Raw genomic sequence first — 11,732 nt, 5'->3', positions numbered from 1 at the left:
TCCGTATGCACAATGCACGTTTTCTAATGCTTATCGTTCTTTTTTATTTCTTTATTGCCTTTCAGACCCCTTAGAGTGTTTCGTCATAATTTACCAATACATAATAAGTATTGTATTGGTAATATGTAAACCTGACATGGTCAAACTCAAGTAGTTTTTTGATTTAGTAATGCATGGTTCATATAAAATGACATTTAAAAAAGTACAAAAAATACATGTGTTGAAAAATTATACTATGTTTAGGACCTATAAAGTGTATTCTATCTACATGCAAAAGGGCAAGCACCTTTTTTACATATCAGATGGGCTTTTTAATTTCTGAACCTTTACATTTACTCTGCTAAGTACAGAGGTTTATAAATTAAAAAGCCCCCCTGATTAAATGTGTAGAAAGTGCTTGCCTATGGTGTATGTAGATGGAAATAGCTCATTCTAAGGTAAATAAACACCATGCTTAATTATGTAAGTTCTTGATGCACATCAGAAGGTATAGTTATGTATATTATGTTGCATTTCGGTCAATAGATTATCCAAAAAATAACATTTTGGACTTAATATATCACAAATGACAATTTACAAGGATTAAATTATATTTTTAATGAAGCACACAGAGATTAAGAGACTTGAACGTTTTGTATGACAACTAGCTGTTATAAAACTGTAAAAACGAACAATGATTATTACGCTATTAATCGTCAACTAAATTTGAGAATCATGACATTCCTGCCTGTACCATAGTGTAATCCATTTATTGTATTTGGAAAGTGTAGATGGATCTTATATCTTAAAACTCAAGGTGTAAGCTGTACTAGTGGCTTGCCGACTGGCGATTTACATTTACCGTTTATTCATTTGATAGATGATTTACAAAAGCGAGACCAAGTTTTAATCAATTTAAATTGTTCTCGCAAAGTTGTGAAGGCCCATGTGTGCAGTTATTCTACGGACATTCTCAATGTCCGTAAAGCATAGATATTGCAGACAGAGATAATCTTCCCAGTCCAAGCCACGTTGATCTTGAAACAGTCCCTTCTCTGCAAGCTTGAGAACCAAAAGCGTCCTCTTAACTAACAGCCAGTTAGAAAACAAAGAACTGTCCAGTTGGTTCTGCTGGAAGAGACCCTTTCGTGGACCCCAAAGCAAGACCTGGAGGGCACTTGCCACATCAGCCATTACTATCCCAGGTTTCTCCAATGTAAGTTGAGTCACCAACCAAAGCAATCCTTCAGAATATGGAGAGTCTTGGCAGAGGGATAAGTCACTGTGTGTGAGATGTAGACAGTACCTCAACAAATCTCCCAACTGGTGCTCCTGCGATGTTGCTTCCATAAAAACATCATCCTCTAAACTGCAGCTCAGCACCAACCGAGGGGTTCCCCGTTTCTCCCACATGGTCTGACACATCTCACCTCTCATCTTCCCGTTGGCTGTTTGATCTCTGGAGACTGTGATCTCAAGGTTACAAGTGTCTGAATTCATGACCCTTTCGTTCTTCATCCCATCCGGGAATTCCCTGGGTTCGACCGCTTTCAATATAACACTTGGCCACACCAACATGAAACTTTGTGGTTTCAGTTCCCGGTGAACTACATTCCCCTGGTGCTGTAGTCCTTTTACCAACTGGAGGATGAGAAGACAAAGTCTCCTCTCATAAACTTCAGGATAGGTGCAGTGCAAAGAATGTCCCTCCTTAACAAAGTCCTCAAGTGTCCCCAAAGGAAAATCTCTTAGTACGGTCACACTGACACCTTTCTCGAGAAGAGAGATGACTGTTTGCTGTCCGCATGCCTCTGTGCTGCCCCCATGTGATGGCTCAGGTGTTGTCTCGGGACGCTCAGATTGTGAGGCATGAGTTGATGCTGTGCATTGTGGGAAATGGATCACGCCTTGTTGGATGTTTGGATGAAGGAAAGGTACAGGACAATCTGATGCAGAGTCATCTTCTTGAACCTGCAAGAAACATTGAAGAATTACAAGATGAAAGATTCTGGTGACGTTACCCCAAAACAGTTGCACGCAGCATAAAAACAGTTACGTTGGAGCTTAAAACATTCAGTTGGGGTTACGTAGCACAAATCAAACTGCTGTTGCTCAACACCTGGCACAATGGAGGAAGTGTGGTTTGGGTTTTTTTTAACTGTTAGCCAGCCTTGCCTTATAAGGCTGTTCTTGCTGTCTGTGGTTCAGAGGCTCAGCCTGGGAAAGTGTTGATGGCTTATATACAGCCGTGGATTGAATATCGTGTTGCACACATGTACACAACACTACATTTATCAAATTAATTTCACACAGTATCTAATTTATGACTGATAATCTCACCAGTGCTGCGAACAACCTCCTAGGAACCTTTGGACAACACACTAAGTAGTAAAGGTCCCTCTCGTTCCACTGGTATTCACAAAGTAGAAAGTCATTTGGCTGAGATGTCCTTACAGTCTCGTTCTCCTGCTCATTCAAAAAGACACCCATTTCAATGTTCTGCATCGTGTTCCTCAGAAACTGAAGATAGCACTCTTGAATGCCGGTGGAAAGCTGCTCATAGCTCCCGAAGCTCCTGAGGAGTCTGTTTAGTTGCTCGTCTGGGATATCAAAAGTCACCTGGTGCAAAGACAGACCTTCACCATGCTCTTCCTTGTGGTCCCCTTGTAGCGCCAATTGGTCTTGGAATGGTGATATCATGTAAAGGGGATTTTCATAGTTGTAGGTTGCTGAGGGAGCGAGGGATGGTGGGTCAAAAGCATCCGCTGGCAGGGATAACGTTCTTTTAAGAGTCTTTTTAGGTATGGGAGGAGGAGGAGGAGTTTGGTCGGAGAAGAACCTCGCCTGGTGATTTTCTGAGAAATAAGACAAATGACAGATTGTTTCTAGCAATATAAGCTGAAGTGCAAACATTCTGCACATTGCACGCACACCTGCATACTTAGAGTTTGGTACATCTGCAAGAGGAGGTCACGTGTTCATGAAACAGTAAAATTAAATTCAACCGCTTCGGTTCCTGATACCACGTGAGTGGTTTGGTTCTCTTGTGGCTTTTGTTCCAGGTGTTACTTCTCTCATATTCGATGTTTAAAGGGAATAAGTATGAATATGAAGACCAGCAATGGGGAAGGCTCTGCATGTGACAGATAAAGCACGTACCTCTCGCGTCAAGTTCTCGTTTTCTACAAAACTAAGCTTGCTGTTAATCTATTCATCTATTAATCTTCTCAAATCCCCCTTTATGTTTTATGCTCACCGTATCGATGTATAGGACAGTGGATGTCATTACAGTCAGTAGATAGAAACACTTCGCCAAATGGAGTCAAGGGGGTCTGTGGTGCAGACAAGTGCACGTCTCCCATGTTCATCTCGAGATCCTGGATTGAGTTTGAAGAAGACTTGCTCCTAAAACATGTGCATGTACTGATTTATTCAGATGTAGAAACATATTAACATTGGAACATGTTACAGGATCAACTCTTTGATCGTTCACTATACCGAGTAACCACTGGTTTTGCAATTGAGGTTTCCTGCATCACAGCTCCTATATGTCAACATAAGCATCACATACCTGCGCTGTTTGATGGGTAGTGCAGGCGGCGATGTCCTTCCTGGCTCTCCCATGAGAGTGTAGTCTACTGCCCGGTGCATTTTAGTTTGCTGTGTGACAGCGTAAGGCTTCGGTTATGCATCACACCCTCCTCCAACTGTCAGTTCCTGTAGTTTTCTTCCAGCATGTTAGCACACATGTAGTTATTCTCTCTCTCTCTCTCTCTCTCTCTCTGTCTCACACACACAGCCTCAGCTTATCTACCTCACATCTGAGGTTGGCAGCGGAAAAGTTGAGTGCACATATGTTCACTGTTCTTCTACTTTGAAAGGGGAACAAGCTGTGGTAAAAACACACAACTATCTTTCGATATCTGCTTGCACTGTGCTATTGCAGTGAGCTGAATTTGTGTAAAATCCAGAGTATGTTATGTTCTTGTACTATGACATTCAACACTAGGAAACCCAACATATGACTAATTTATCATATTTTATGAGTCACAGTTTAGATTAAATGCAGTTGTCAAACATTTGTATCCAAAGCAACTTACAGTGCATTCAAGGCAATCATGTACTAGATCAGGATTTAACGTCCTTATAATGATTACTAAATAACAAAATCTACAAAAATACATGCTTTAAAAAACCCAGTGGCATAAGAGGCAGTTTGTGTATGAAATATGTTTTAATGTCTTGACCACTAGAGGCTGCTGTTGTTCCACATACACAACAAGGACTCCTAAGTATTTTGTGTGGTTTATTAAAGAGTACAGAAAGTTGAGTAAAATGATTAACAATACATTTGTGATTAATTGGTCTGAACATATTTATTGGATATTTTTTTTTTTTAATTTAAAGCTGATCACTGTTCATAGCAAGACAGAATATTATGTAAACAATGTTTACAGATATGTAAATATGGGAAATATGTACAAAAACAAAAAAAAATGAATCATAAAGTTACAATTTCTCTATCATTCTGTAAAGGCTTGATAAACAAAATGTTTTCAGTTATTCTGAATTTATTTATGGCATTTGTTTAGAGATCATTTTTGTTTGGTTCTGTGCACTAACAATAAAATGTTGTTTCTATTTGTATTTATTTGTAGAAAATGACAACTGACGCTTATGAGAAATGAGAAACAGATCGAAATAACAGAAAAGATGCTCTGTACTTTTTCAGACCTCAAATACTACAAAGAAAACAAGTTCAGATTCACTTTTTAAAACAAAACAACAGTAATATTGGTACACATATTTAGGAAAAGTTAATATTTTTATGTGATAATTTTTATCACAGTTTTGTCATTCTGTAAGACTTTCACATTAATGTTGGAAGCCTTTTGCACTCCTATGGTTTGATTTTGTCGAAATTCAACAAACACTGGACTGAAATGGTCACAATACATATAGAAATACTGATTAAATGAAAATTTGGAATGGCCAATTTTTCATTTTTAATTGTAAAAATGTTTTTAATACTATATATTCTCTGTTAGGTCATGAACTGTGAGATCGTGTTGAAGTGACCTCAGATGGCTCTGCAGATGAGGCTATGAGTAAGAGTGAGATAGAGAGAATCTATTACCTCATCTAAAAACACCAACAGAGCACATCTGACAGAATAGATTATACACATTTACATAATAGGTGAAAACACTAAAGGGTTCCATAATATTACAACCAACACAACTGACTAAAAATAGATGTACGATGATATGCATGTAAACGTGGTTTACCTACCCAAACATACAATTTCTGAGTTATGTAATTTATTAATTTGGTACAAGACACTTTTATCTAAAGCAACTTACAATGCATTCAATTTATAAATGTTATCAGTGTGCATTCCCTGGAAATTGAACTCCTTGGCCTCAGCCAAAGCGTTTATAGTCACAACTCCCATAATTTTGAACCTAAATCTCTAATTTGCATCTCATCTCTCAAAAGGATCTTAGAAAACTTAGCAAACATTATTTTATACATGTAGATCCATCAAGTGTGGATCAAAGGATGAATCAGTTCTAATTTAAGCAATGGGTGCATGGAACAAGGTCGCTTTCAGTTGCTAATGAAATCGAACAAGAAAAAGAGAGAGACAATAAAGGAGCTGAAAAATCTGAGAAGTGGACCATCATTAGACTCATATGATGCTCTTTGTTAAGAGACACTTCACTTGTTGTGGTTTTGAGAGCGCAGGATCTGCTTTACACACAGATGTTGCTTTACGTCAGCAGTGTTTTCATTTAATCACTTAACTGAGTATGTTGTGAACAAACCTGAATATACAGTATATGGAATCTTACTCAGACACATTAATGGTTTATCCCTTTCATGCGTGAAATGATGACAACCTCAGTCAGCATATATTAATATAAAACAAGGTTTGAACTTTTTATTAAGATTTGTCAGAGATTTTCAGATGTCCACTGGGATAAAAGTTAAATAGTATGAGAAATTATAATGATACTCAAAAGTGCCCCAGAACTGTTTGCTTTCCTATATTCTTCAAAATCTCTCCTTACGTGTTCAACAAAACTTTATAATTTCTAAAAAATGATGAAGCAATTTATCCCATATGGTAGTAAATGGTGGCCAAGAACTGTTTGGTTACAAGCATTCTTCCAAATATCTTTCACTGTGTTCATCAGAACAAAGAAATTAATACAGAATTTTCATTTTTGGGTGAACTGTTCCTTTAAGCTAAGCCAGGCAGTAATGTCACATTTTTATGTTTGTGTAATGTTACTTTACTATTACTGTCACTTTTTTGTGTAGTTTGTTTTATCATCCAATGACGTTCATAAGTCTACATTTATGAGCAATTGTACATTAGAGCAGAGACTGAGAAAACAGTCATATGTTAAAAATACTTTATTTTTCATTAATGCATAACATCTATAATTATCATTATTGTTTTTATAGCATTTGACTATAATATTATACAGAATTCATAAAATACATTTTCACACCCGGAACGCTGAACAAAAATAATCCAGCATCAAAAACATCAAAGATTATACAGTAGAAAGCATAAATTACATTTCACAGTTTCATGAATGATCTCAATTGTCATATTATTGAACATCAAGTACAGTATGTTCATCTGACGGTTCAAATTGAAATGAAAAGACTTTCATTCTGGTTTTTAAAGTGTTTCCTCAAAACTCCCCAAAGGCTTCGCTTGCTTTTGGTGACTGGTGCTTGGCTAGCTGGGGTGGATCGAAACTCTTTCCTCTCAGCCAGCTGTCTTCTGATCTCAATTTCTGCTACACTGTGGCTCCTAAAGAAACGATGGTTGGCAGGAGACGGATGTGAAGGGGTACTAGCCCGTGTCTGGACGAATGATGGTTTAACAGGAACGCTTCTTTTCATTTCCAGCTTTGGGTGTTTTGAAGAGATCGCTTCAGGTGAACGTCTGTGCGCAGTCTGGAGGAGAGTCTCTTCGCTGGCCATTTGTGGGCTCTCGCTTAGCGTGATGAAACCGTATGGGGTGGTGACTTTGGGAAGGTGAGGTAGAGAGAGGGCTGCTCTGCTTCCAGGGTCAGAAAAATGTTCTGGACAAGAGAAGGAAGCATCGCCTAGAGTGGGCGTCCGTTTATGGCTGGCGTGATCTGAGACGCCTCCGAGGAATCTCCTTCCAGGACATGGAGATAAACCGAACCCTGAGGATGAAGTTGATGATACTGATGAGGAAAGAGAGGAGGACATCGGTTGAGGGGGGCACAACTTTAAAACGTCATCAGAGCTCCCCCAGTCCACTTCTTCCTCAGACTGTCGCTCTCTCTCATTGGATCTGGATCTGTAACCATCATCCAGGGCGAGTTTTGGGATGGTGAATTGAGGGATGCTGTCGGGCGTCACGACGATGCTGCGAATGCTGTCTTTACTCCCGCGGCTTTCTGACCCCAGCGAACTCCCGAATGAACACGCGCTAGCGGTGGCCCACATGAGCGCGCGTATGCCCGCGGAGCTGTGCCGACGTGCGTACGGGAATGGCACGCTTTCTGATTCGCTGTCTGCGCTCGTTCCCGCGCAGTTTCCAGCGCTGATGGTGCGCGTCACCGTCATGTTCTTGTGCATTTGCTCCATGCTGTTAGATTTTCTATAGGCTATACAATGTATGATTTATCACTCGTTTGTGCGTAAAAGTGCAACCTGTTTAAAGTGCAAGCCCCTTTATATCTGCCCCCGTTTTATTGTTTTGTGCGTGCGTAATTGTGACGAGGGCGGCGCGCGTGGAAACATGCCCAAATGTGGATCTCCCCGGGTGACTTCCGATCTGACAGCGTGACAACGGCGTCGGAACCCTTGGACCATGGTAACCAAAATACCATAATTACTCTTTACTATTTTATTAATGGGGATTTATGGTTTCACGTTTAAAACAATATAGAAGGCATTTTGATGGACATTTTGTCATTGTTCCTAAAATAAAATCTTTGAAGTTTCAAGCATTCCACTTTTATCGCGATACTATATCGTACAAATAAAGATAATATTATTTTTACACCATTACTTTTTTAACGTATTTATTTTACATTAAATAACGTAAAGAACAGAATGCAGGAAACAACTTCAACACATAGCTACAGTTTAGCATGCTATATTATGAAATCTTAAATCGTGATATAGGGTACTAAATAAATATCCATCCATCCATTTTCTACCGCTTATCCAAACTACCTCGGGTCACGGGGAGCCTGCGCCTATCTCAGGAGTCATCGGGCATCAAGGCAGGATACACCCTGGATGGAGTGCCAACCCATCGCAGGGCACACACATTCACTCATTCACTCACGCACTCACACCCTACGGACAATTTTTCCAGAGATACTAAATAAATATAACTAATATAGTTCAACTTAAAACGTTTTCCTCAAGGTAGTTTAACGTATCTATCATCTTTATTAATGAACATCTGTTGCATATATAGACACTTGCGCCATACACTATGCTGCGTCATCACGCACGCTCACGCAGACAAACCGCACCTGTTGTAATTACCTCGAGCCGGGCTGATTGCACGCTGTGCGTAAATTGGCAGAGAAGCTGTTTAATTCAGTCAATGAATTAATGCAGACAGCACGTCGAGATGACCATCCAATGCAACTACACCGTTGAGTCCGACAACATTGAGGGCCAAGAGGCAAGTTTGGAGAGTGACGCAATAAAAAAATCGTTCACGTGCATGACTTTCGGGTGAAATGGGGCTCACAAATACTACAAAAAATGTCTCGCAATGTTCAGATTTGTGTTATCAGGCTTGTTTGAGGTTTTTTTTAGGACGTATGTAAAGACAACGTTTGCTCTTCTCAACAGAAGAAAGCTGTGTCGAAGAGAGGCGGCGTTATTTCATCCATCCTTTGTCGAATTTCACAGTTTTGGCCAGTCAGTTTTAGTGTAAGTACTATGTTGTTTAGTTCAAACTAAGTAAACTGATCACAGGTGTACTCGATGTGGTCGAGTAACGTTAACATAACTTTGTCTAGTAAGCGTCATGTTTGTTTAAAATGGCTGACCGAGAACAACACAATTATTTACTTAAAGGGCATCTCTGTTGAAAAAAACACCATGTGCTGGTTTAAGCTGGTCGTGTGCTGGTCCATAGCTGGTTTAAACCAGCATCAAAACATGCCTACCCCAGCATGTGTTGTTATTTTCAACAGGGATATTCTGACATGTATTCTTGCTTTGGAAGTCATCTTAAACGTGTGTATATATTATTAAATGTATAGTTCTGGATGCTGTGTTTTGTAGATTAGGTTGCTTGGTGTTTATTTGTTTCAAACAGATCGATTCTCAAGAGAAGTTATGAAAACCACCAAAAAACTCCTGTTTGAGTACTTGTTTATAGTTGGACAGACATTAGCTGTTAACTGCTAAACTGGTTTGTTGATTTTGTTAAAACGTGATGATTGATCAATTTGTTTGAGAATCTTGACGTATCTTTCAGATGCGTGCTCTACGTGGTTTGTGGTGGCTGTTTGGCTTTTCTGCTCCAGTAAAGGCCATCTCTCCAAGGGGTGAGGAAAAAGGAGGCTCTCCTAAAGAACGACAGTGCAGAACGGTTCGTAAGCGTATCCGCAGGGCCACGCGCCTGCTGTTGGCCATCCTGCCCCGACGCATCCAGAGGGCTCTTGGTTACCCGGTCTGCACCAGCATTGGCTGTGCTGTGTCCCCAGGTGTGTTTTAATCCATATTGTTCCCATTGTAAATCTGTGTACTCGTGATTTCATGTCATGTTGCATCCAAGGTGTAACTTTTTTTTAAATCGTGACTGTTTCTAGAGGTGCGTTGTTCGCCCACCAAACCCTGTGGCAAAGGGAGTAAGAGAAAGCAGGACGACCTGGATGAAGAAGAGGAAGCGGAGCAGCAGTCATGGGTGGAGGCACTTAACCAGGAGATTGCTGAAGAAGATCATGCAGCAGATCCAGATTATGAGGTTTGTTTTGCCTTACAATACACATTTCCAAGTCTAGCGGTCAAGGTTTTTATATTCGGGTCATTCAATTTTACTCTTAAGTTCAAATATACGAATTTTCTTGCAGCCCAGCGCACTTGAGACGGACAGTGAAGAATACCGGTCACACAATGACACTGAGAGCGATTTGGAAGTAGAGAAGGGTGTCGTGGTGATCAAAGATGTGGACACGGTACAGACACACAATCCCTCCACCATAAACTTGCCGTTCTTCATTATTTAAGTTTTTTTTTTTTGTGTGTGTTGTTGTGTTTCAGGTTGTTTCTCCAGAGGCCTAATGATGGCAGTGTGCACTAAGACTTTCGCAGATCAGGAATGTTGTGTGGTTGCAGAGTGTGTTGTGTTAGTGGCATGATCTTTTCCTGGCGGTTCTCTTTTGAGTGCTTACTAGTATGATTGTAGTCATCTGTTTACTTTTTGTAAGTTCTTATGTTAAATGACCTAATAAAAGTGTTTGTAGAAGAAGTTTGGCTTATTTAAAGTGTCCAGTGCACAATTTGGCCAGTAGGTGGCAGTTGCTCACTTAGGTTTTTAATGTGGTTCGTATTTGTGCAAGACCTTTTTTTTGTAACATCTGTAGCAGAGGTACTATAGTTTTTCAGTTTAAATTTTTCGGATTCGCCTTTTTTTAAATTTATTAGCATTTTTATTTTTGTAATTTTTACGTTTGCTGTATAACTTGAATTTATTTTAATTTTAAGTTGGTGTTACTTAACGCTTAAGGTATCACTTCAAGTTTTTTAGAAGTAATATTTAGGCTTGTATTTTCATAGTTGATTAAACTATCGAACTGTTCTTTAACTATGTAATTTAGTTACACAGCTAGATCTATTATAATAAAGAAGTGGTTCTCAAACTGGAGGCCCCTAAGAAAGATCGAGGGGGCTGCAGATTTTGTGGCATTTTATAAATTTATCTTGCATTTAATGCAATCAAACATCAGAAAAATAAGCCCACAAACCAAAATAATTGATATTCCAACATTTTATAACTGAATGTTTTTTTTTTTTATAAATTTAAGACGATTCTTTATTCAGGGGGCCGCAAAACGATGCACCCTACTCAAAGGGGGCCTTTCAACAAAAAAGTTTGAGAACCACTGTTATGAAATATATATATATATATATATAGATATAAATTAAATCATAGAGCAACATAAATCTTATAATTTGAAATTTACATATTTCCCTCTATTTCATATTATCAAAACCTTTTCAATTGAAAATTGAATCGAGCAGTCTGCTGCGAATAAACCGTTTACAGATCACAACAATGTGAACACTGACATGTAGCTAAACGCTTGCCGTTCTGACTGAGTGGGACCCGAGCATGCTCCTGTAGACACGACCACCTACACTGCCTTGGATCTCTGGTGAGCTTGGCTGTTTCACCTCAAGAAGAGGGGGTGGTTTGTGGCCAAGTACTCCTAACACTCATTTGTGCCCCCTAGAAATGCATTTCCACTTGCATTAGGCTTGTGTTGCCAGAGAAGGAAACTCAAATGAGACAAGAACATTCGCTTTTGTTTCTAGGAGCTTGCTCTGCTGTGTGAAGGAATGAAGCGTTTCAGGCCAACCATCAAAACAGTTTCTGTGTGTTGCCCTAGCTGAGGTTTTCTTTCCCGATATGATTTTTCTTGGAGGCTCAGAAATATAGCGAGACGCTAGCAGAGAAGCCTTCCAAGTACGCTTCAGATCCACGGCCTGCTGGGATTTCTTAG

General features: G+C 39.5%; 2 protein-coding genes across 3 annotated transcripts; one reads left to right on the top strand and one right to left on the bottom strand.

Moving 5' to 3' along the window:
• Positions 1–578: 578 nt before the first annotated feature.
• peak3 (PEAK family member 3) lies at positions 579–4,343 on the bottom strand. Its single transcript, XM_056758917.1, has 4 exons — positions 3,551–4,343; positions 3,236–3,384; positions 2,320–2,834; positions 579–1,950 (listed from the first exon to the last, which is right to left on the bottom strand). The coding sequence occupies exons 1-4, from the start codon at positions 3,628–3,630 to the stop codon at positions 895–897; spliced, it is 1,800 nt and encodes a 599-aa protein (XP_056614895.1). The 5' UTR covers positions 3,631–4,343; the 3' UTR covers positions 579–894.
• A 3,442-nt stretch (positions 4,344–7,785) lies between these two features.
• On the top strand, positions 7,786–10,471 carry org (oogenesis-related gene). 2 transcript variants are annotated; one of them, XM_056759350.1, is made up of 6 exons: positions 7,786–7,849; positions 8,851–8,931; positions 9,485–9,713; positions 9,819–9,973; positions 10,080–10,184; positions 10,270–10,471. In XM_056759350.1, exons 1-6 carry the CDS (start codon positions 7,847–7,849, stop codon positions 10,288–10,290), a joined length of 594 nt encoding a protein of 197 aa, XP_056615328.1. In that variant the 5' UTR covers positions 7,786–7,846; the 3' UTR covers positions 10,291–10,471. The 2 variants fall into 2 exon arrangements, with proteins under 2 accessions (XP_056615328.1, XP_056615327.1); XM_056759349.1 differs by lacking the exon at positions 7,786–7,849 and adding an exon at positions 8,505–8,677.
• The last annotated feature ends 1,261 nt before the right edge of the window (positions 10,472–11,732 follow it).

The sequence above is a fragment of the Triplophysa dalaica genome, chromosome 10 (genome assembly GCF_015846415.1).
Source record: "Triplophysa dalaica isolate WHDGS20190420 chromosome 10, ASM1584641v1, whole genome shotgun sequence".
Classification (NCBI taxonomy): domain Eukaryota; kingdom Metazoa; phylum Chordata; class Actinopteri; order Cypriniformes; family Nemacheilidae; genus Triplophysa; species Triplophysa dalaica.
Note: the sequence above shows the minus strand (reverse complement) of the source record. Positions and strands in the feature narration are given on the sequence as shown.